This window comes from Zychaea mexicana, assembly GCF_025766255.1.
Source record: "Zychaea mexicana strain RSA 1403 chromosome Unknown BDB00scaffold_85, whole genome shotgun sequence".
Lineage (NCBI taxonomy): Eukaryota > Fungi > Mucoromycota > Mucoromycetes > Mucorales > Lichtheimiaceae > Zychaea > Zychaea mexicana.
In genome coordinates, this window is record NW_026516748.1 from 143,516 (window position 1) to 167,780 (window position 24,265).

General features: G+C 42.6%; 7 protein-coding genes across 7 annotated transcripts; 4 read left to right on the forward strand and 3 right to left on the reverse strand.

Moving 5' to 3' along the window:
• Positions 1–99: 99 nt before the first annotated feature.
• On the reverse strand, positions 100–682 carry BDB00DRAFT_609936 (uncharacterized protein). The gene has a single exon (XM_053118017.1). It carries the CDS (start codon positions 615–617, stop codon positions 198–200), a length of 420 nt encoding a protein of 139 aa, XP_052975852.1. The 5' UTR covers positions 618–682; the 3' UTR covers positions 100–197.
• Positions 683–1,042: 360 nt separating this feature from the next.
• BDB00DRAFT_920235 (transmembrane amino acid transporter protein-domain-containing protein) lies at positions 1,043–3,389 on the forward strand. The gene is made up of 6 exons (XM_053128744.1): positions 1,043–1,092; positions 1,187–1,695; positions 1,792–1,886; positions 2,094–2,536; positions 2,653–2,846; positions 2,934–3,389. Coding segments are annotated over exons 1-6 (1,506 nt in total). The 5' UTR covers positions 1,043–1,090; the 3' UTR covers positions 3,197–3,389.
• Positions 3,390–5,889: 2,500 nt separating this feature from the next.
• On the forward strand, positions 5,890–7,668 carry BDB00DRAFT_876247 (uncharacterized protein; the record flags this gene model as incomplete). The annotated part of the gene is made up of 3 exons (XM_053127456.1): positions 5,890–6,237; positions 6,380–7,534; positions 7,603–7,668. 3 exons carry the CDS (start codon positions 5,890–5,892, stop codon positions 7,666–7,668), a joined length of 1,569 nt encoding a protein of 522 aa, XP_052975854.1.
• Positions 7,669–11,398: 3,730 nt separating this feature from the next.
• On the forward strand, positions 11,399–13,098 carry BDB00DRAFT_876248 (uncharacterized protein; the record flags this gene model as incomplete). Its single annotated transcript, XM_053127457.1, has 2 exons — positions 11,399–11,631; positions 11,736–13,098. 2 exons carry the CDS (start codon positions 11,399–11,401, stop codon positions 13,096–13,098), a joined length of 1,596 nt encoding a protein of 531 aa, XP_052975855.1.
• Positions 13,099–13,158: 60 nt separating this feature from the next.
• Positions 13,159–14,861, reverse strand: BDB00DRAFT_962183 (uncharacterized protein). Its single transcript, XM_053129736.1, has 6 exons — positions 14,639–14,861; positions 14,314–14,474; positions 14,118–14,193; positions 13,936–14,012; positions 13,704–13,845; positions 13,159–13,622 (listed from the first exon to the last, which is right to left on the reverse strand). The coding sequence occupies exons 1-6, from the start codon at positions 14,740–14,742 to the stop codon at positions 13,196–13,198; spliced, it is 987 nt and encodes a 328-aa protein (XP_052975856.1). The 5' UTR covers positions 14,743–14,861; the 3' UTR covers positions 13,159–13,195.
• A 6,627-nt stretch (positions 14,862–21,488) lies between these two features.
• BDB00DRAFT_842632 (uncharacterized protein) lies at positions 21,489–22,041 on the reverse strand. Its single transcript, XM_053124905.1, has one exon. It carries the CDS (start codon positions 21,916–21,918, stop codon positions 21,604–21,606), a length of 315 nt encoding a protein of 104 aa, XP_052975857.1. The 5' UTR covers positions 21,919–22,041; the 3' UTR covers positions 21,489–21,603.
• Positions 22,042–22,291: 250 nt separating this feature from the next.
• On the forward strand, positions 22,292–22,717 carry BDB00DRAFT_876250 (uncharacterized protein; the record flags this gene model as incomplete). The annotated part of the gene is made up of 2 exons (XM_053127458.1): positions 22,292–22,327; positions 22,451–22,717. 2 exons carry the CDS (start codon positions 22,292–22,294, stop codon positions 22,715–22,717), a joined length of 303 nt encoding a protein of 100 aa, XP_052975858.1.
• Between the last annotated feature and the right edge of the window lie 1,548 nt (positions 22,718–24,265).

The following is a 24,265-nucleotide window of genomic DNA, read 5'->3' on the forward strand; positions in this document are numbered from 1 at the left end:
CTAACTGTAAACTGCAGTGGTTGTGGACATGTAGAATCTCTTGTTCGTGTGTAATGATGGCCACCGGTTTTTTTGGGGTGCTGCATATTATGGTGCAGGTACAATACGTAAACTTCCACCTTGCTGCATGTCATACTAACAGTTTACGTTGTATATAGCATGCCCATGAGGAGCAACACCAAAGAGAATGAAAACAGTCATTTTATATATTTGTAATCGTAATGGTAGTAGTACTGTTTACTTATGTAGTGAGTAGCAGTAAAGCTTCGGATGTTGGTGAGTAAATGTGCATGTCTTCCATTCCGCCGTAATAAACACACACAAACAGACCAAAAGGTCAAGGGCATCACCATCACTAAATAAAAACACTTCGGTTGTTTGGGGTACATCTGCATCGATGTCGGATTTGACGTGTGGTGTGCGCGACATCGGAAAGCGTATTTTAGTGCTAGTTTCCGCTGCAGCAAAACAGATCCCGCGTCTACTACGTTGTTAGTACGTGTTGACCCATCGATATACATACACACACACACACACACACACACACACACACACACCACGCTGCGGATATTATGTATGTACAAACGGCTGCTGCTCGTCGTATAGTAGCTCCACATGTGGGAAAATGTATATGACACCTTTCTTGCTTGCTCCCCCTGATGTTTCAATCAGACATTAGAACAATCCATCCTTTCTACTATTACATATCAAGAGCAGAGATCATCAGTAATCCATACTCTTATCGCTTGAAGAAAATTTTGTTGCCATGGATTTTGTTGTATGTTTGTGCTCAATGTTTTTTATGTTTTTATTGGAGGGCGGATCTATACACAGGTATCACCTCGCTTGCTCCCCGATTGAAAAAAAAAAGAACCAACAACAGAAGCCATGTGTGTATATACGAGAGAAAGAAATATAAACAAATAAAAGAAGAGGACCAACAAAATCAAGAACAGCATGTCTGTTTATACAAGTACAATTAATCCTACAGATATACATATAGCGTCCTCTTTTTTTCTACTTTGCATCTCTTTCTTCCACCTTTCCCTTTTACTCTCCCTTTCTCATATTTAATTGCATTATTTCACAAATGTTTGTATATATTCTCTTCTGGTGTTGTTCATACGGGTATATCGTCAAAGAAATAGGCAGATAGGAAGATTAACAGAAACCACAAATAAAATAGGAAAGAAGATCAGCACTACAACAGCGACTGCAGCAGTAACTCAACGAAAAGTTTGTTCTTTTCAATAAAGAGCGCCTTTGACAACGACTCCTCAGACACGCTCTTACCTAGCAGTGTTCCAGGCACACCAACCACGGTAGTGGCTGTTGGTGGCGATTACGGGGCGATTGCGAGCGTAGATGCATTACAAGCGGATCGACCCGGGTATGGTACATCTTCCACCACAGGCTCATGCATGAACTTGGTCAACGCCATGATGGGATCAGGCATCATTGGCCTACCGCTCGCTCTACATATGTGTGGATTATGGATGGGGTTGCTATGCTCAGTGGGTGTGGCGATATTAACGGGCATCGCCATGCACTTGCTGGTCCTATGTGGGATCCGATCCAGACAATATACAATGGCCGATTTGGCTCGCGTAAGCTTACTGGGCACCTGGGGCTCGCATCTGGTCAATTTCCTAATGGTGTTTCATACAGCAGGAACAGCTGTTTCCTATTATATCTGTAAGTCCTTAAACAAGTTTACACCACAAACACTATGCCCATACAACAAGAGATGGCGGTATTGACAGCTTGTGTAATATAACATGTGGATGATAGTACTTGGTGATATGCTGCCGGAATTATTCGATAATTATGGTCTCCATTGGCTAGCTGATCGACGACTTTCGGTAGTTTCGTTTGGATTGTTCTGTGTAAGTGTTTGCTGTTTGTTGTTGTTAATATTAGCATGATGGCGAGGGTTGAGGTGTGTACGTCTGAAATTTGATGTTTGATGATGACGATAATAGTGGGTATTGGGAATAGAAGAACGTCAAAGCGAAAACCCCTCACACAGTGCACGCTCACTCAGTACTTTTTTTTGCATGTAACGTGTATAACATATTTATACACTATATTAGAGTCTGCCTCTTTCGTTACCCCGGTCAATTGCACCGCTCGCAAAATGGTCCACGTTCAATGTGATGCTACTGCCTCTTGTTTTATTGGGCGTGTTCATTCGTATGCCAAAATACGCAACTGAGCCACCTGTACTTGACTGGACCTGGCCCGCCAACCACGAATTATTCAAAGGATTGGCTATTTTAGGCTTATCGTTTGGCTGTTCGCAAAATGTATTTGGCGTGTATCTCAGTCAGCGCGATCAACGGCCATCGCAGTTTCTGTTGGCGGATACATCCTCGCTTTTAATAGGCTATACAATCAATATGCTCTTTGGTATCATGGGGTTTTTATGCTTTGGCAACAAGATCCAAGCCAATGTTCTGCTCAATTTCCCCAATGATGATCCAGTTATCAACATAGTGCGTTTGTTATTCGGTGTCTTTATGGTGTTTACTATCCCGTAGGTACCCTCTTTTACTTTTGTTTTTACAAGGTTTATCTTTCTTTTCTGTATGTAGTAGACACTATTGGCTCACATCAAATCATGATCTGTTTATGTATGCACATGATATATAGCATGTCGATCTATCCTTGTCGGGAATCATTGCAGAAACTACTCGGTTACAACACAGATGGTCGGATCCCTACCAACAAGGAGCACTACGGAACAACCGCAGCTGTTTTTACCATTGTGCTTTCGCTAGGTGCTACCTTGACTGAGTTGGGTAAAGTATTTGCTGTCATTGGCGGGTTTTCTACCACGGCTCTTGGTAAGTTTTATGGTTCGACAAAGTTTTTATATATGTTTTCTCAGCAGTGAACAAAGGAGAGAGTACTAAGCAACTTTTTTTTCCCAGGACTCTTACTGCCAGGTGCAGCTTATGCCGCACTGTTTTTACCAGAGTTGATAATGCCTGATAAGAATGGAAATCATGATGAATCGATTGCTGTTACTACTACTCCTATTGTAGAGTCATCACATGATCATAATAGCTGCTCAAAGTTTGCTGGGGCCGTACAATATCCAGTTTCTGCATCTTGGGCATTGATGATATCATCTTTTATTTTAATTCTTGTTAGTTTTCCAATCATGTACTTTGCCATATTAGAAGCACTGTAAATAATATTGTTCTTTTTTGTTATGTTGTTGTTGTTGTGTAAAGCCGTCGTGGAGCTATTTTTGATTAAATATGCAAGAATCATCAAATGCTTTCGATTGCTACTAAAAATACAAGGTATACATTGCATACATAAAAAGTATTAAAGTTTCTCTGCATCACTTTCTTCCTCAACAGCCCCTATGCAAACAACACGCCATCGCTATTTACACTCTGTATTGTCTTATAATATCAGCAGATCCAAAAGTCTATATTAAAAGTTATTAGTGGAGTATTGTGGTTCTGCGTATATGTGTCGTTTTACCTACTGCTGGCGTCTAAAAGCGTTTTGCTCACGGGATTTTTCATATCATGATTGAACGATAAATTATCCCATTTCTGCAAGGATGTACTTTTTATATATGCACGGAAGTGTGTCTTATAGCTACTACATAACCTCTTCACGGGATTCGTTGTTGTCGAGCAATTTATCACTCGTTATGCATAAAACTCAAGGAAAGGTGATCAAGACCAACAATGAAAGTCCTATCAAATACCGACCAGAGGATTCAGTCCCACATGCTGTGATGGCGACTGCTTCTATATGCCATACGAAAACACGAAACCATGTGGGTATTTCAAAGTTTAACACGTTTTGCATTATAAAATAAGCACGGAGCATACATAAATGTTGATCTCGGAAGAGCTTTATATTTAACAATCTCCTATGTCAGAAATTGTTGGGCAGTTGACAGAAAGTCGTTGTGCGTGTTGGCGGTGGTATGTAAAACATGAGTAAATGGTGTGGTAGGCATTCAAGTGAGCACGAGAGATGCCAGTACCTACTTATTCGTATAGAGTAGCATCAATGATGATCAGAAAGTGAGTCGCATTCGCTGCAGTGAACCATTTCCTTGCATGATTCTATAGATCTAGCACGTCGATTATGGTTTGGAAGAACAGGGTGTTATGTGTACATAGCGTTGTATCCCCCCTCCCCTTTGCTTTAAAAAAGTATCCGCAGACACAAAGAACAGCAACAACTGCATTTTTATAATTGAATCCTACTGTCTACAAAGTAAGTTTGATAGGAAACATGTATGTAACTTATGTGGCAGATCGATGTATTTTATAACATGCATAATAGGTTCCCGCTTTCGAGTTATGATTCATTAAAAGCTCATATGCATTTTCAGGGCCATGGAAATGGACAGATTCCATGGAAAGGGTTAGATAACGATACCCTCGTATAAAAAACCCTATTTCTTTTGCCATATGCAGTAACTACACTACTGCAAGATATAGGTTCCTTTCCAAGGGAACAGGAAGGAGTGAAGAGACCCTGTTGACACCTCGAGTTTTTCTGATTATTTATTTGTTATTGTTGCCTTGGGGTTGTTGCTGCTTTAAAGGCGCTCAACAGGCTGAATATAAAGCACATGTCGCTCCTTAAAGCGACTCTATACCATTATCGGCGAAGGTGCCGAGTATTACAAATAGTGAGCATGGCAAAATAAAAGGAAACCGGCCGACAAGATTTACGGTGGCAAATATGTTCTTCCATTTCCACTTTTGTGGATTATTGGAATAAGGTTCTATAAAGTATTTGAGAAATGAAATAATATAGCATTGATACTATGTCGACTGTGATAGTTCGAGAAAGTGCGGGGGTGGGGGACGGTACCGTATTATTATTATTATTATTATTATTATGATGGCAAAAAGCCATCCACCCAATCATTTCGTTTTTTGGACAAACCGATCGAAACTAGGGCATAAGTGCTGTTACACCAAGAATTGCTCGCCAGAGCAGATCAAAAGAGCGCCACAACCGGCAACAGATCATGCGCGTACAAATCATGGCGGTGTAACTCGATAATAATAATAATAACAACAGAGCGTGCAGCTTGTTGCTGGCTCTGGTGACGTAAAGGGAATGAGTGAGATACAGTATCATAGCAGTAGCTTTTACTTGTGCAGCATGTACTCTCTAGTTATTAGAAGTAGTAGTAGTAGTAGTAATAGGGAGGTGCTTTCGCACTTTGTAGAAAAAAAAAGCTGCTGTTGTGTATGCCTGTCATTCTAGCACGCCTGTTCTAGTTGAAACATAGTTTATACTCTATCGAGCAAAGATCTGCATCCGATTGGATAGATGTGAGAGAGTTCAAATGATGATTTTTAGGAGAGCAAGGAGAGGAGAGAGAGCGAAAGGAGGGCACACACCCAGCTGAGCCCTTTGCACAAAAAAGTCAAAGGCAAGGGCTGCTGCTGTTGTGTGGGTGCGTTGTGCGTGCACACCTAATGCACTAGAATAAAAAAAAATGTTGCTTTTTTCTGTTTCCTTTTATAAGACTGGACTTGCTGCTTTCTCTCTTTCGTCTCTTCTCCTTTCTTCGCTTTCTTCCTCCCTTCCCGTTTTAACGCTTCTTCTTCTCACTCACTCACTCACTCACACACACACACACTCTCTCTCTCTCTCTGCTTCTACGCACGCCTTCTTTCTCTCGCCCTCCTCCTCTTCTTCTCCGCCGTCCCCCTTACTCTATTTTATATACACTCGGCCTCGTATTCTTGTTTCTTTTTTTTGCGTTTATTCTTTCTCTTCGCCTGTCGTCGTCCTCGTCTCGTCGTGCTCTCCTCCTCCCTTCATTTCGGAAACGCTCTCTCTCTTTCTCTCGCTTCTTTTTACTGAAAGACGCATACACACAAGTGCCTCATGGGTGCATTACCACCACCACCGCCGCCGCCGCCGCTACCACCACAACCGCAGCCTTTTATGACAAACGCGAATAGTCTGTATAACGTTTTGCTGACCAACGGCGGCAGCACCCCGACGACCGACTACGCTCCCAACGGCGAGGATATTTCGACCCTCTTTGTTGTCGGGTTTCCTGACGATATGCAAGAACGCGAGTTTCAGAACATGTTTATCTTTTCACCCGGCTTTGAGGCTGCCACGCTCAAGATTCCCAGCAAAGACTACGAGGACGACTTGTCGCCCACAAACAGCAACAGCAACAACAACTACAGCAACTACAATAGCAGCAACGGTCGAAAGCAAATCGTAAGTGGGTCAGGCAACATCCAGGGAAAGGAAACAAAGCGGGGGAAGGGTGGAAGAGAGGGAGAGGGTTTGCGTGTGCTGTTGTACTCTATGGGAAGAGAGCTAGTGTATGCTGATTTATAATTATTGTCCATGGCTGTAGATCGGCTTTGCAAAGTTTCGTACGCGGCTCGAAGCTTTAGAGGCAAGGGATGTTCTGAGCGGTCGCAAAGTTGATGCGGAAAAGGGCTCAGTACTGAAGGCAGAAATGGCAAAAAAGAACCTGCATACAAAACGGGGTCTCTCTAGTGAACAGCAAAAGCAACAACAGCAACAGCAGCAGCAGCAGCAGCAACAACACGCAGGAGTGCCCACACCAGCAGCAGTGCCAGGAGCAGGAGGAATTGTACCGGTGCCAACGCAGTCGTATCCTCAGCAACAACAAAAGCGATATCCGAGCACACCCTACGAGGCGTTTTACTCGGTTCCTTTGCCTGTCGCTTCGCCAGAGCACCATCCACTGGACTTTAGTTTCCCGGACCCGCGTCCGTCTCTGACCGAAAGGGCTGGATCGATGAGTGACATTTACAGTCTCACCACCGCCAACGGCAACAACAACAACAACAACAACAACAGCAATAACACAAACGGTAACAACAATAGACCCAGCTTGTTTGGTCACCGGTACAGTCTGTTTGAGATCGACACTGCTACAAGCGCGGGTATTGCTGCTGCTGACGCCATGAGCAAGCCTGTGTCTGTACAACCTAATTCAGCAGCAGCAGCAGCAGCAGTGCCACAGCAACCGCTGTCGAGTATGTTTGAGGACATGTATCAGCAACAGCCATCGCCACCCTTGCCACAGCCGTCACTGTCAACGTCAACGTCGTCGCATCACCACCATCATCCGGATTTGTCGGCGGCATTAAATGCCAGGTTGAACGGACTTTCGATCAACACCACGTCGCCAGTCGTGAGCAACGGCGGGCTTCCCTCGCCGCCCGGTGTCACCTCACCCAACTACCGCAGTCTCTTTGGGGCAATCGGATCCATGGATCAGAACAACCCGCCCTGCAACACGCTCTATGTTGGCAATCTGCCGCCGCACACCCATGAGGATGAGCTCAGGGCCATGTTCGCCAAGTGTGTTGGCTTCAAGCGCTTGTCGTTCAAGAGCAAGGCGAACAACGGGCCCATGTGCTTTGTCGAGTTCGACGACGTGGCATGTGCGACCCAGGCGCTTCACGAGTTGTACGGGAACCCACTAAGCAATTCGGTGAAAGGCGGAATCCGGCTCTCGTTTAGCAAGAACCCACTTGTAAGTTTTTTTGTTGCTTATTTGGACATCTTTCCACTAAACTTTAAAAACTGCTGTGCTGTTTATAGGGCGTCCGTCAACCGTCGTTCCCGACAACCTACAGACGTGAGAGCGTGTCAATGTTCGACCCTTAAACGCAACACAGCAAGAAATAACACCGCCATCAACAACAATCAACATCTACTCATTTGCATTATCTCCATTTCACACATTTCCTGCACGCACGAAAAAGAGTACATGGTATTTCTATATACAACATATCGCTCATACACACTCACAATACGCAACACTCAACAACATAAACAATAACAATAACAATACCAGCAAAACATCCACACTACTATCAACCTACTTCAACTCTCCATCAACAATACAACAACACACTTCACTTGCACACTTAGTAAAATACATCCCACAACAAACACTTTCATATCAAACACACGCTCACACGACATACTTATTGGGAGGATTTCCACTACTGGTTCTTTCTTTCTATCTCTCTCTCTTTCTTTCTTTCGTTTGCATGTACAGCTTGATCAGATTTCCTCCTCAAATCTTACCCATTTTCTTTATATTCCATCTTACATATGTTATAGTAGTTCCCTCATCCTATCTTATACATTTATCAATACATATTATTATTATTATATTATCATTATTATCATTACTTATTATCGTCATATATATATATATATATATATATATGTGTGTGTGTGTGTGTGTGTGTGTGTGTGTGTGTACATGCAACGGGTCATTGTTGCATGTATGTACCTATACCAAGTACATGCGCGCGCAATGATCCATTTGATCGACATGCCTATTCGTTTATTAACTTTTCGACAAAAATGACCAAGTGGGATTAAAAAAACAGAGCCGCTCGAGCGACCAAGTTTTTCCTTGCGTAGACCAAACTTTTAGTTTAATCATCCGTTACACATGCCCCCTCTGCTATCTTCACTCCTTCGGTAGAAGACCAACCTTCTCCCCAGACCAGTTACAGATTTCCCTTACATTCTGTTATTCCTTGCGTAGACCAAAACAAAAAGGAAGTGTAATTCTTTGTGTAGACCAACTTCTATTATGTTGCATTCTAGTGACGCTCTGTAAGTGAGATATAATATCCAGTGATAGCCATTTACTATGCAGGTTTGACATTCTTTTCTAAACATTATTGTTTTTCTTTTTTGATTAGAAGAATAGAGAAAGAGAAATATTTGTGAGGTTTAAGTGAAAGTGTATAGAGATATGTTGGAGAAGATAATGTATGGTTCTGCTTTTTAATATAGTATAGGATGCTCTTGGTCGCCCTAATCTTCACTGTCTGAGTCATCGTCATGTGGTTATATAAACAGCCGTAGTCAACACTACGCTCCATGCGGAGAAGCGCCGTAGTGCTGACAGGACTGTATTCTTCTGCTAGGCTAGTGGTGCAATCGCAATCTTCTTCTGTCTCATCGGCCGGCTCAAGATCTTCCCCAATAAGACGCATACCGACCTCTGGAGCAAGAACAAAGTCTATATATTCCGGGGTATCCATCGGTTGGATGTGCTCATTCGCAGCATCGATCTCGTGTACCGGCATGTCTTGGAGTGTTTTTGCGATGATTTTCTTGCCTTTGAAACCACAGTATCCAGGCTATAAAGTATAAAGTATTAATATCAGGTCCAATTGCTAGAATAATCGATAGTTATCAATTCTATATTCACTCCCTGTTTTTATTTACACCTATCAAAAGCTTGCATAGTCCGATCTACTATCGATTACCATGAGTCACCTTATTGGAAGAACCTACGACACCGTAAATCGAATAAATTTCCTTTGGTCGAATTCGGGGCCTTGCCGGAACAGATCGCAAAATGGAAAGACCAGCTCAAGGATTTGATAGTGGATAAGCCGATTCAAAGTTATATCAAGAAGAGGAGCAGAGAATACTCAAAAATGCACCTAGCATCAGAGCTGCCAAAAATCCAATGTTAAAGGTGACTATATGGTAGATCCTTTGATATCTTTTTTGTTACTCAATACCATATACGAGCCAAGTACGTATCTCGTACAAGAGATGACAAAGCACATTGCATGGTCAAATGCTGCGGCATAGTGAGTCTAATCACTGTACTGAACGCCCAGCAACGACAAACAGCACGGTAAGTAGATATCTCAGCAAATAGAAGTGAACAACTTTGACAATGGTGTTACAGTATAATTTCGGACAGCTCTTGTAAAGAAGTAGCTGGCGCAGCAATGTTTTGAGTGTTTGTGTCTGCGCAATGATATGTTTGCTATCACTGTCTAGAGCTTGTTTTTTTTTTTGGTCTACACAGAGAATTACACTTCCCCTTTGTTTTGGTCTACGCAAGGAATAACAGAATGTAAGGGAAATCTGAAATTGGTGTGGGGAGAAGGTTGGTCTGCCGAAGGAGTGAAGATAGCAGAGGGGGCATGTGTAATGTGTAACGGATGATTAAACTAAAAGTTTGGTCTACGCAAGGAAAAACTTGGTCGCTCGAGCGGCTCTGGTTTTTTTAATCCCACTTGGTCATACTCATTGATATGCGTGTGAGTAAAAAAAAAAAATTCCAAAAGGAGTTATGTTGGATGAAGCCAACCTTGTACATTTAGTAGCGACAAGAAGCATGTATAGATATGCTGAACAAGGTTTTATCTGTATGCTATGTGTGCATCGTCGGTTAGTGTTGCTGTGTGCTTCGTTACATACTGCAGAAATAGATTCACTCTTTGAGAGAGAAGGTATACCAGCAAGATGCACCCTACTTATCTGAAAGACGATGCAGTGGCCTGTAGCGTGGTACCACGTGCAATAAGAAGAGTATGCCTTTGCTTCATCTCCGATCACTGTTGATGCGATGGTACGGCCAACCAGAACGAGACTGTACCGTTACGGAAGAGAAGAGGGAGGGTATGTGGCACAAGTCCAATCTTTATACGCGCATAGTCCGGATACGCACATAGTTTTGTATGATAGCATTCTATTAGCGTCATGAAGCGGTTTATCAAACCTCCATATTACCGATGTAATACGTTTTTATATACAAACGGAACGGAAGAGCAATAAAAGCATTGTCGTCAAGTTTGGCGGGATGTTAGAGAAAGGGGGAGAGAGAGAGAGGTGGGGCAGGCGTTGCAACATGGCTGGGGTGTTACGGATTTTGGCACACCGGTGAAAGTCCATGCCGCGGTCTAGCGAAAATTTTCCTAACAAGTCATATGCGGGGAGAAATGATTATGATCAACCCCAGGCAAGCAGCCAGGGAGGGCTACTAAGACTGCTGTGATGCCAAGCCTGTAAAAGGGACCTGTCAAATATGTTTGAAAAGAAACGCGAGTCGTGGCTGCAAAGGTAAAATGGATTATGCGTTGTCCTTGGTTCTCGGTTGTTGTTTTTTTGGGGGAGGGGGGCACTTTAAAAACAGCCAGCTTCAAGAGAGAGAGAGTTAAAGCAGCGACTCTTGCTTGTGAGACGAAGCGGAACGGAAAAACAAGCACCCCCCTGAGACTCTGTCATTTGGTCCGGCCATTCAAAAAAAAAAAAAAAACCTCACTGAATATAAATGGCCACGGGCTTCGGCGCTTTTCCATCCACTTTCTTTTTTCTAACAACCAACACAACTCACCTTCGAGGCGCGAATTGCTAGTAGATCGCCCCTCAGTATCCCAAGAGAGTAACAAAACGGTAGGTCACATGCACACGCGTACACATCACAGATATATGCATACTCATTCGTTTTCTGTAACCGATATGTCATCCATCTAGTTTGCCAATCTCTTATCTTCCAACCATAACCCGCACAGAGGACACCGGCGTTGCAGTGACAGACCTAAAAAAGACAATTAAGAACGACACCATGGCTCCTCCCCACGCTGAAGATTTCACTGCTACTCCCAATGCCTCTGCAAGCGCTCCCAAGCCTTTGTTCAAGGTTAACTCGGATCTTGTCGAGTACACTGACGAGCACATCCTGGCCAAGTATGCCTACTCCAACACTATCGTGAACAAGCAAGCCGACGGCTCCATGGTCGTCGAGCCTGTTGACCAAGTCTACCACTTCAAGACTGATCGCACAGTCCCTCGCGTTGGGTAAGTTTCTGTTTTTGTTTTAGCTGCTGCTGCTGTTGTAGCTTGGTGGCGAGGAAAAGAATCGCGAGTGAATGACTGATGGCTAATCATTTCTTTATGATTAGTTTGATGATGGTTGGTTGGGGTGGTAACAATGGCACCACATTGACTGCCTCGATCCTTGCCCACAAGCATGACTTGACGTGGCGCACCAAGAGCGGCGAGCACAAGGCCAACTACTGGGGCTCTGTGACTCAGGCTTCGACTGTCCGTTTGGGTGTCACGCCCGAAGGCGAAGACGTGTACGTGCCCTTGCACAAGATGCTTCCTATGGTCAACCCCACCGACTTGGTCATTGGCGGCTGGGATATTTCTGGCAAGGACTTGGGCGAATCGATGGAACGGGCTCAGGTGCTCGATTATGACCTCCAGCGCCAAGTCCGTGACGAGATGAGCAAGATGACTCCCTTGCCTTCCATCTACTACCCGGACTTCATCGCTGCCAACCAGTCCGACCGTGCCGATAACCTGATCCCCGGCCAAGACAAGCGCAAGCACTGCGACCAAATCCGCAAGGACATCCGTGACTTCAAGGCCGCCAACTCGCTTGACAAGGTCGTCGTTGTCTGGACCGCCAACACCGAGCGCTATGCTGACATTTTGCCCGGCGTCAACGACACTGCCGACAACTTTTTGAAGGCCGTCACGGGATCGCACGATGAGGTTGCCCCGTCGTCCGTCTTTGCCTTGGCCTGTATCGAGGAAGGTGTCCCCTTCATCAACGGCTCGCCCCAGAACACGTTTGTCCCCGGCCTGATTGAATTGGCCGAGCGTGAGCGTGCCTTTATCGGTGGCGATGACTTCAAGTCTGGCCAGACCAAGTTCAAGTCTGCCATCGTCGACTTTTTGGTCAATGCCGGCATCAAGCCCGTCGCTATCACCTCGTACAACCATCTTGGTAACAACGATGGCAAGAACTTGTCCTCCCACAAGCAGTTCCGTAGCAAGGAGATTTCCAAGTCCACGGTCGTCGACGACATGGTCGCTGCTAACGAAGTCCTCTACAAAAAGGGCGAACACCCGGACCACACCGTTGTCATCAAGTACGTCCCCTCCGTCGGCGACTCGAAGCGTGCCTTGGATGAGTACGAGTGCGATATCTTTATGGGTGGCCGTCAATCCATTTCGGTCTACAACATCTGTGAAGACTCGTTCTTGGCCTCGCCCTTGATCATTGATCTTGTCGTTCTTGGTGAATTGCTCACTCGTATCCAATACAAGACCGGTGAAATGACAAAGTTCAGCTCGTTCCACAGCGTCATGTCCTTGTTGAGCTACATGTTGAAGGCTCCCATGGTCTCGCCCGGCACTCCTGTTGTTAACGCTCTTGGCAGACAGCGCTCGGCTATTGAGAACATCATGAGAGCCTGTATTGGTTTGGCTCCCAACAACGAGATGGGTCTTGAGCACAAGATCTGGAAACAGTAAAAAGGCCTCCATTTTCCCATCAAATTGATATTCAATAAAGGAAGAAAAAAAAGCAGAGTACAATACTATCTGTTTGTTTAATTATAAAAAAACCGTCTTAATCTAATTCCATTCCTCCCTGCCTTGAAGCAGTGATTTGTTGACGCTGTTGTTGCGGCGGACCACCAGCAAACAGACTGCTCATCAAATCCTGAAGCATATTGCCTTGCTTTCTTGGTCGCGGGATGTTGAAGAATACCTCACCAATATCGTCCAATAGTTCATCAAAACCTTTTTGCTCCTGACACATTGGCTTGTACGATTCTCTCAGCTGTCGGAATAGATCAACCGCATCGCGCTGCACCGTCAACAATACCAGACGCGCAAAGTTGAGCCAGCTATCTGAGTATACGGGTTCCGTTTCAGGTTCATCTGCAGGTGCGCGACGCACCTTGGCCTCCGTGCCTGTTGTTGCTGGATTTGCTTCCTCAATGAACTGTGTGTATGCCAGAGTCGCATGATGGACATTCTTCATTGCCAACAGCCTGCATGTAGAAAAGGTTATAACCTGTTAACAAGTATAACCCAGCTTCGTCAATGTCATCTCCTCGTTTTTCACACTTAACTGGAAAACAACGCGCGCAATGAAAAGACCAGGAGATGTCGCATTTTCAACTTGTGCCCAGCTAGCTGCTACTTTACCCAAAGTCTCTGCACTGTGATCTGTACCAACTAGCAAGTGCTCCTCTGCTGGTGCATAGCGTTCCTCTAACATCATACGCGTCGACTGGTTCAATATTTCCATCCTTCTTGCCCGTCTATATGTACATTAAATCAAAAGACTATAATCACACATACCATGGAAAAACATGGTTCCAACATAGTCATGTAATTCCGGATCGCCTTCTCGGTACTCGCCATGCTTTTGGGTCCAACTTCATAGAGCAATGACGCACGCATATGCATATACACATTATTAAGCACCATGATCTCCATTAACTGCGTTTTTCTTTATATAAGGATGGGCGTAAAAAACATACCTGAACGCATTATGGATATACATCTTGCGACCTGGCTCGTCCGATGGATACAGGCTGAGAAGTTCCACCACGCGGTCTATAATTAAGTTCAGTATATACGATGAGCACAAGAATGAGTAAGGCTGTTTATTAAAAAAGCGAAAATACACTTCTTAACGTGTACGTTTTCGTCCTTCTTTTCTTTTCCGTTGCTCACCCAAAGATTTCTCATCGACAGTAACGGCACCAAGGTTGTAAGTGTCCAACATGTAGTTGGCCAAGTCTGATCCCGAAGCAAATTGCTCATGTTGCATCAAAGAAACGGCACCATCGTGTAAAAGGTGAATAGCTTTGGTATACTTTTGTTGCTTGTTATATCTAAAAAAATAAAATAAAAGAGAGCGAATGTGTGTGTAAGTTAACATGTTTGTGGGGTATGGTGATTTGTAAAATGGCAGTAACAACTAACACGCGTCAGTTATCTCTCTCTCGCTCCATGCATTTTTCTGAATGCGATCAAATAAAAATAGATAATACTGCACCTGCGAGCAACGGTTCTGTACATTTGATGTGCTTCATAATAGTTTCCATTGCTTACAGAATCTTTAAGTTTTTGCAATGTTTTTTCAGTGCCTTTATGCGCCATGATGTAAGTTTTACAAAGAAGAAAGAGAAGAAAAGCTTGGGCCCAAAAGAGAGGAGAAAACTCAACCCAAGAAAATGCACGTGCTATTTAACGCCGATGTTATCGTGCATAGACTATGCAAGATGTCGGTCGCCTTTCAATTGTGCTCTACGACTAATAAATGCCTGGACGTCTTGTTCATAATATATACACTGTGCAAACAGCACCATCAAGGGCTAGGGCTGAATGATTCAGGTTTTCAATGAGAACTATAATACAAACAACCATTTGCTATAATGAAGGGCTTTCCGTGTTATATCCAAGACAACAAAGTTGATGGCAGCAGTGCTGATCACATATGTAGTGCGTGTGTGTGTTTGAAGGAGTAGAGGCAGGAGAAAAGGAATGTGGCTGATGCTGTTGCTGTAAGAAGGGATACCGTATGACATTTAGTAGGTATACCATTGGCTTCCATACGGAAGTCTGAGCAACGGTTACATAATACATCTAGTATGGCGCAATTGACGTTTATTCAATGATGCTATTTCGGCTTCCCGCTTCCTCCTCGTACTTTATTTCAGCAGTATTATTAACACATTAACCATCATCATTTATATAATGAAAAGTCGTAGTACCTGTCCTGAGCATACGAAAGCAACATACGAACCTATCTAGACCAGTAATAATCCTATGAAAGCTATCGTAGCAGCCCTTGTTTGCGTACAATTGAATGACCTTATAAAAAAGAAAGGCAGATGACCCTAGAATGATGTCGTTTGTTGTTGTTGCCACAGATATTGCCCAAAACAATACATCTGTGTGAAACATATTAGAATCTCCCCCCCCCAATCTTGCTCCGCTTAGCCATATGACACTCGGTAAATTCCGGCTGTCCCGAGATATACTTTTTTGCCCCGTCCCTTCCTTTTGTTGATAGGTCTATTAGGCATACTTCTACTTAACAATGCCAGTATGGCGCGCGCGCGCGTGTTCATTTCGTCATTATCCTGTGCACGATCCAGCCGCCCTCTCGCCTCTTTGCCATTAATGCTATCCTTTAGATTTTGCGCCGCGCCAAGAGAGCAGTTACAAGAGTGCGTAGCATGGACCGCATTGATAAAGTACATTTCAACACTAGCTATTCTTTATATACAGCTGCACAAGTTAAGATGGGTTACACCTTGCATTCAGCATAAAGACGTAGGTTATATTGACTACATACGTCCCCCAAGAATGCAGCACTTGTGTACCGAAAAGTGAGAGTGTGTGTTTTAAAGCAAAACAATTAGAGAACTAATAAGCATTGGTAAGCACCCACTTGGGGACCTTGCTTGTGTATACTGGCAGCGTACATACTTTCACAGACGTGCGCATGAATCTCTTCTATTAGCCAAACCTCCCTGGAAAGATGAGGTGTTAGTAAATGTAGTTCATTTTGGCGGTATTAGCCATATCATGTATCCCATACACTGTATAGTACATCTCATTATGAGGATAGTAGGTAACAGCTTTACTCTCAAGGCAAAGATACGGTAGAGGAACAATTGTATATACAAAGACGACAAGGTCATGGACTTATATATAATACATCGTGCATGAAAAAAAAGGTATACCTACAGGATACGTTGGGGATGACGTTAGCACAAAGGAAGGTATAAACCAACGCGAGTCTTTGGCGACTTCGCACGAGCCCTTCCGCTTCGCTTCGTGTCCATCCCGTTTCGGCTCGGCGGCTAGTTAAAATGACTTTTAAGAACTTGACCGGTACTGTAATTATGGATAAATAAGCGAGAGAACAAAAATCAAACACTGTTGACTCAAGTGAGCATGGATGGCCTCTTCAATTTTCACAAGATCCGTTCCCAACCGCCCACGATTCGATGCTTCTGAACCTTCGACTTGTGTATTCCACATCTCTTATATAGCAATATCGGCAATCATCTTCAATTACGTATATATTTAGTATTGCTAACAACAGCATTGCCTTTTATTAATTGGAAAGCATCTCGAACGCTTGCATCCACAAATATCTGCTATTCCAGTTCCTGGATACTTCTGCTGCCTCATCTTCAACAATACATCCGCTTTCCCGTCATTAATTGCCTAGCTGACAGCGGCATAATACGAAATCCGGTTTTGCAACCGAGATTTGCACAAACCCGCTATTTGTATATTTTTCTATTCCGGAAAATTATGCACAATTGGTGAAAGCCATTTGCAAGTTGCGAATGTGCGGATCTAGCATTTCCAACACATTGGGTTGCAAAAACTTTAAAATCGTCCGTATCTGCATATGCATAGATACATACTATGAGTAACATGCTCTAGAAAATACAGAAGTACGCCTCAAGATACGGGTACATGCATTCACATATATTAATATATCACGTTCTAAAACCGTGGATGTGTGCCGGACAGTCGCAATCACGTATAACGATCGTCGTTTGCACATACCACGTAGAATTATGAGAAGGCATTAGCTGTGCTCTTCACAAAATTTACTAGCTTTTAGCACATTAAAAAGTTATAGTATTCATGCTCAACATCTGTGTTAAATGACTTGGTAAACCAATAGGTAGTATGTGGTGCTACTTTTTTTGCGGACTCACTGTATGCTGCACAATTAAATCTCCATGTGTGGCGCAATAAAGATGGGGTGGGCTTGCCTAATACGTTTCTTCATCAGAAAGGAATCCCATCGCCACATGCTCTGCAGACGGCGTTACAGTTTCTGGCTGCTTTGCATTTCGAAGGTGGATCCACATAGTCAGTCTTTTATTATAAAAGAATTTCTCTTCTACAAAATGTCGTTGCTGTACATCGCCATTTCTTTATTTCGCTACAGGGTTTATGCACTTTTGATTTATATGCGCTTATAGTGAACCGGATGAACATGGTTTGAATTTCCTCTTTCCAACGCCTTTTCCTTTCCGTGGTTTTTGCCTCGATGTTGATTTCGTGCCGGTTTCTACTGCTGACACTTGCGTTGAGCTTGGGGACTCTTGTGTGTTGATGACTCATCTTGCTGCTACGGATATGTCTGCGAGAAAACTCTGGCTGGTTGCGATACTCTTTATTGAATAGCCGTGAATGAAATGAATGTTTTGTGCGTTCCAAACTTTTTTGTACGCAGCTCTGATATATATAATGGTCGTAGACAGTGTCAAATTCGACTCACACTCATTAAATTACTTGACATCTTTCCTTTTGAACTTGTTAGCAGTGAATAACATACAACAACAGATTCTGTCACGCAAAATACGCAAATAAGAGTTTTCTCTTTATAAGGCCAGGGAAGCCACAGGCTCACGACAAGTTATCTTCGCAGCGCCCCTGTAAGAGAAAACATTTCTTTTCTTCAAATATGATACATAGTATATCTAAACATGGAAACGCATGTACTTTTTGGTATATTGATATGTTGAATAAATGAACTGTGATTTAAGTTTTCGGTACAGGATTATGCTAATTTGGTATTTTGGTCGGTATTGCAGCGAATGGACCGAATAAGGTTTCTGATCTGCATTGCATTAATTAGGAAAAATGAATAACCGTTTACATTCGAACAACACGTAAATCAGCCTTCGTATCTTCTATTTTGCTTAGACGCTTGTGCTGGTTTATTGAGAAGGTGTCTGTTTTGGCATTTTTTGATCCTCCATGGTATTCAGGTAAAGAATTGCCCCCAAAGGACTGTCAAGCAGCGTTTCAAGTATCTAAGGACGCTTTCATGATTTTTCAAAACACTTATGATCAACATGGTCGGCTCTTGTTATTGAGACATTCTTCAGTTACAGCATCGACAATAGCATTTGGCTGGTGAGTTCCCGCAATGGACAGCGGAACAGAGACAAAGCAATAGCTTTTTCAGGAAAAAAAACAGTTGTAAACAATATTGGTGATAGGGACGGTTCAACTGAATTTGTTCAGATAATTTATGCGAATTGAGTAGCTAAAGAATAGCACTACACGTTTGTAAAAAAGACCAAAAGAAGGCGGCTATACACTATCTTTACATTATGCTTTTGAGTAACTAATGGAGTCAATTGATTATATTTAACTGCTGTTTACCGTGAACAATACATGTAGTTCGAACCGTAGAAAAAAACTGAAATACTTTATTATTGCTGTTATTAAAGGAAACAGTCTAATAGCATATAGAGATTGATGAAAAAGTAAAAAAAAATGATGATGATGAAAGTAAAAGATGTATACATGTACTCTGAAAATGTAGAAAAATGTCTATGTACGATTTCTGGAGATACGTGCAGTGTTTAATGTTATGTTCTTAGTGATGATCGCGCGACTCGATATCGGTGGTTGTGTCTTGCTTAGTTGCTCCTTGGTGTTGTCATATCTCCATTGTATCAAGTGTCATCATCATTGATGTAGCATAGGTCAAATCAGGCTTTTATAAGGTTTGAGACTTTTCCGGTAAGTTTTTTAGCAGCCCGTTCTTCGAATAACGGTATTGACACCATTGGCGGTAAAACGCATAAACAACCTGGATGGATCTACATAAGCGTGGTAGCGGCCATATAGAACGATGTGACCACAGCGAGAATTGTAAAAGAGCTGCTCGACCATAGCGCTGCTAGCGGAATCAAAGGGCGACCATTCGGTTCCTGATTGATAAACCCAGTAAGCCATGATGTGTGTGGTGTAGTGTGGTAAGGTGTGTGCGTATATGAGTAGTGTCTGTTGTAATGAATGATCCTTCAACACTGCAAGTATACTTGCCACTCTTATATACCCACAAGTACTTCTCTTGCCGCGGCGCAAATATCTAGTAAAATAAGTGGCTGGATCGCTAACCTGCGCGCCATCGTACCTATCCATTGTTATCGCTACGTATATTGAAAGGTTCAGCAACAAAGTCAAAGAAAAAGATGAAGTGGCGAGCAATGACATATTTCGGGAAAGCCGGAATTTCCATCGAATTCTCGGCTAAGCAAAACTGGGGTGAACTCATTGTACCACGTTTGACTCAGGCACTGTTTGCTTAATTGTTTAAACGACATCATTTTAGGGTCATGTGTCTTCCCCCCCCACTTTACTTTTGTATAGAGTACTGTATATGCACGCATGTCATCTTGAGTCTGTTTATGTGGTACATTTTCCATAGACACAGTGATCATTACAAGGATTGCTATAATAGCTTTCATATTATAAAATTACTGGTCCATAATAAGTTCATTTTTTAAAATCGTATGCATGGGAAAGGAATATGAGATTTAGCAATGCTGAGGAGTGTCGGAACAATTAGATGGGAATATTGATTGACACCCATGCCAAAGTTATTCCAAGGAGCTGAAAGTCGGTATTCACTTCATCATAGATTAAACGCCAGCCGTCATATACTAAAGGTACCTTTTATGTAAACATTACTCACATTTTCCACATTTAAATCGGCGGTATAGTAGCATGGGGACATACGGTATCCCATCTTACAATATCAGCCACATTTCTTTTCTTCTTCTTGCCCCCACTTCAAACACGCATCTTTAAAGTCCCAATTTCCGTTTGCAGCCTTTTGGACGCATAAAACGACATCCAAGGTACTAGACGGTTCCCCAAAGGACCGAAAGGTATTTTCAGGCTTTAAATTTTGCTGTATCTAATCTTGAGCATTATAGGGCAACAAAAGGAATATATACTGCTAGCTTTGTTGAATTTATTGTTAATCGACGGACGAAGTGTCATAATCTTGCGTATATTAGCACGCTCGCATTTCAAGACATCTCCAGTGGTTGAGCAATTACGTTTGCAATAGATATATGATAGCTAGTCATAGAGCCCCATAGTTAAGGGTGGGTTATGTAATGCAGCGTCTTCACCCCAAAATGCGCAGTATGCTTCTGTTACACATTGCGCCACATAAAGGCCAAAGATGCCACAGTAAAAGACTCAATATGCCCCCAATTTTTGGAAAAGCTCAAAATCTCAATTTTCATAGTAGCTTCTCCTCCGAAACCGACTATCTGGGATTTGGAGTGGGGGGTGCTGGAGGAAGAAAGATACATGCATGCATGCTTTAGAAACTGCGTTTACAGTATTACTCCAGCACTTGGTTGAAATCAGGCCACCACTTTTCCATTAGTCGCTCGCCACCAAAAAACTAGCGCTGAGCAACGAAACTATGTAGTACTTTAGTATACTACCGATTAAAACGGTCTCTAGTAGAGCCACGCTACCTGTATGTAGCACCCGCTATGTTCACATTTTGTTGAAGCTGTTAGGCCCAAAGAGAAAAAGCTACTTAAGACGCATAGTGCGCTGTTCCGCTTTATATTAAGCAATTTTGTATGAGCGCATTGCGATGGTGACAGAGTGCGATAACTTACTATACAGATTCAAGAAAGTTTTACTGTTTTTCTGTTGGTGAGCAGCAATGAGAGGGATCTTGTATTGCGATACTGACGGTTGCAAACGGGGTTGTCAAGCCACGCCGTATCTACCCTCAATGTTAATTATTAGATTCAATGCTTACAAAATGTGATGTCCTTATGCGGATTAATATGACGCTAAAGATAATTGTTGACCAGCAGCTTTGCGTCTGCTATAACATCATTGTGAAGAAGAAAGAAAAAGCTTTTGGAGTCATCGGAGCGTAGTATGTCGTACGATATAGCTTCTTCGGAAACTAAAATGTTGTACAAAGATCTTGGCGGGCTAGACCTCGGACCTAGATCTAAAGTGCTAGTTTAGACAGCACCATCAAGTAGCCCTTCTTGTTGTCCTTATAGGCTGCTGGCCAGCGACGTTCTCTACTTTCTTATTTTCCCTTTATTTTTTGCGGCTTTCTCCTTCAAATTATATGAGTTAATAAAATCAAGAGCAAACAAGATATAGATGCAGGTAAACGTCTATAGTTCCGATGAGTTATATCGACATTATCATTCTTCGTGCTATGGAATATTTTGCATCAACTACTGTAGAACAAGCTTGATCAAGCACTTGAACTACTGAGCAATACTGTCCCGGCCTAGTTTGCAAACCCATAACCCCACAAAGGTTGAGATCGATATGCTCATCGAAGTGCAACAATGGAAGTTTGGAATTTTCCATGCTAGTTAACAAGGACCAGAGCGAGAGCCACCGGCCCAAAATGATTATGGCGCATGCTAATGCGCCACAAACCAACATACTTCCCCACCAAAACCACGAAATGCAGTTGCGCCTTGCTGAGATGAACATAGAGTGGCATTTCACGGTAGTGGCACTTTCACGTGTTTCCTTTCAAAACCCTTTTTTTGTTGCGTGCTATTCTTCCGGAATACTCGAGCTTTGTCTAATGCATCAGAGTATGATTTATTGACCTGTCATCGTAATATAGGGTAAAGAAATAAAGAAATGGCAAAACGTCCTAAAACTATTATCGGCATAAGGATTATAATCGTAATGCAACAATGGTGTATTTCTTTTTTTTGAGAGCTTTTTTTTAAAGATGTGTACATGACGTGATGGTGGTCACATAATAGCCGGATTAGGAATTTGTGTAATCTTTTCGGCAGAGAAAACGACCCAAAACCCCTATGCGTAGCTTCATCACCTTCTTTAAGACATAAAGATGGCGCTCATTATATCCAAGCTATTCAGTGGCAAGGTAAGTTATATATCTTTCATGAAGCGTTGGCGTACTACTGCGGCGCACATAAGTTGTCAAATATATAAAAAGACAAGCATTAGCAGCTGTTGGAGATCATTATCGATCTACATCACCGAGTAGCAGCAACAACTACTACAACTAGACCTTTTCTCCTCCATCACAAGCAATCCAATCAACAGGAACATGGTGTGGGTATATCAAGCTGGAAACCAATGGATACCCCTCGACGACAGCAGCAGTGCCATGATTGATCGGTACTTCTCTCTGCATCGACCTGGCGAAATCCTTGTCCACAGACTCTACCGTGCCTGGGTCGACCCCTCTGCGTTATATCTGCGTTTCCTTTCAAATGGTGTTCATGCCCAAATTGCCAGAGTCGGGTATTAAACCAACAAGAGCCGTCTTTGCGACGAACTCAGGCTATCCTCATTTCATTATCATCAAGCACCCGCCGATCATGTAATATCGTATATCAAGAAAATCTGCTCAATACCAACAGCAATGACAACAATCTCGAACTTTTGTTTATAAAAAACTACCTACAAGTTGTAGCCACTATAGCATACATGCTGATCATGTATAACAGTAGATAGCACCCACCACACTATCATTCTTTTTCTTCTCTTCGACCTTAACATTTGACTGTCTCCCCTATCGTACAATACGCATGACATTCATTTAAAAATCACTTTATTTACCCTCGTTCCTTTCACATACTTCACCACAACTTCTATTATACCTACTGTATCAGCTGTTTCCATCGTCCCCTACCACAAAAAACTCTAACGACAGTTTCTCCTCCAATATGCAAAAAGACAATAAACGACTTTTTATGAAATGTACTGATCTATCTTTTTATCAGAGTTATCTACATAATGCATATGTAGTGATTTGTAATCAGTGTGTCAAATAGAAAATTATGTCCTATAAATGTGATCGCTTATTTATTAGTTATCGTAGAGTGCAAATTATTGCTGTCTCACTGAATCGGGCACATCAGCTATAGCATTGATAACCAGCGTAGTAAGGTTGATGAGCCTGAGAGACTCTTCGCCTAACGTGCAGATATATATATATATATATATATATAACAGAAGCCACCGTCCACCCGGAAATTCCTTTCATTGTCTTAGCGCAAAGAGTCTATACTTTTTATGTGAAAATATCTTTGCTAGATGCATATCTGAGTGAGAAAATCCACTTGTCTGTACATGCTCTCAAATTCAGATTAGCCCTAATACGAGAAGTCTATACGCTGGAAAGAAAGTGATAGATCTATCATGCAATCTTTTATATTTTTCTGACATCAAATAGTTTATACATATAATAAGAGGCTCTACTGTATGAAAAATACTGTAGCAGCCAAGAGGTGGAGCTGCTATTGTAGGTACAACTCTTGGATGATGAGACTCTACTTTATACCAGAAAGAGTACTTCTGCCGATGGATCAACAACCATAGCGAAGATCACACACCATTATCATTTTAGCTTTAATGGTGATACCAGAGGAAGTTATAATTGTACGTTTCAGGTTGGGTGCTTCATCCATCGGTAGTTGATAAGTCACAAAGACAGCAGAAGAAGCATGCGAAAAAGCATGCGAAAAAGCAGTATCTGGATCAATGACATAAGTGGCTATTGAATTTTCCTCGATAACATTGGCAGACGTATCTGTTGCTATGAGCTCCAGAGAGTGGCGCATATAATCAAATGGGCCGCAATAGAAGAGAATGTGGCTCCGTGTGGCTTTCCAGATAACAGGAAGGTATTCTTTCATGGTTGTGTATGTTGTCTGAAAGTAGCACAAAACAAAGCATCCACACTTAATATGTTGTATCATAAATAATCAATTATGATAGGAGACTGTTGTGTGCTCTTATTGGGCAATGGGATACCCTCGGTCACGCTCAGCTTCTAGCTATATGTTAATAGGCT

What these genes read in the sequence shown, in the direction of transcription:
- BDB00DRAFT_842632 (XM_053124905.1), bottom strand. Translation starts at nt 21,918, where the DNA reads ATGTTCATCTCAGCAAGGCGCAACTGCATTTCGTGGTTTTGGTGGGGA.
- BDB00DRAFT_920235 (XM_053128744.1), top strand. An exon ending in TTTCGTTTGGATTGTTCTGT is followed by an intron (nt 1,887 to 2,093) that starts GTAAGTGTTTGC and finishes ACACTATATTAG; the next exon opens with AGTCTGCCTCTTTCGTTACC. An exon ending in GTTTTCTACCACGGCTCTTG is followed by an intron (nt 2,847 to 2,933) that starts GTAAGTTTTATG and finishes TTTTTTTCCCAG; the next exon opens with GACTCTTACTGCCAGGTGCA.
- BDB00DRAFT_609936 (XM_053118017.1), bottom strand. Translation starts at nt 617, where the DNA reads ATGTGGAGCTACTATACGACGAGCAGCAGCCGTTTGTACATACATAAT.
- BDB00DRAFT_962183 (XM_053129736.1), bottom strand. Translation starts at nt 14,742, where the DNA reads ATGGCGCATAAAGGCACTGAAAAAACATTGCAAAAACTTAAAGATTCT. An exon ending in TGTCGATGAGAAATCTTTGG is followed by an intron (nt 14,194 to 14,313) that starts GTGAGCAACGGA and finishes ACTTAATTATAG; the next exon opens with ACCGCGTGGTGGAACTTCTC. An exon ending in TATATCCATAATGCGTTCAG is followed by an intron (nt 14,013 to 14,117) that starts GTATGTTTTTTA and finishes TGCTCTATGAAG; the next exon opens with TTGGACCCAAAAGCATGGCG.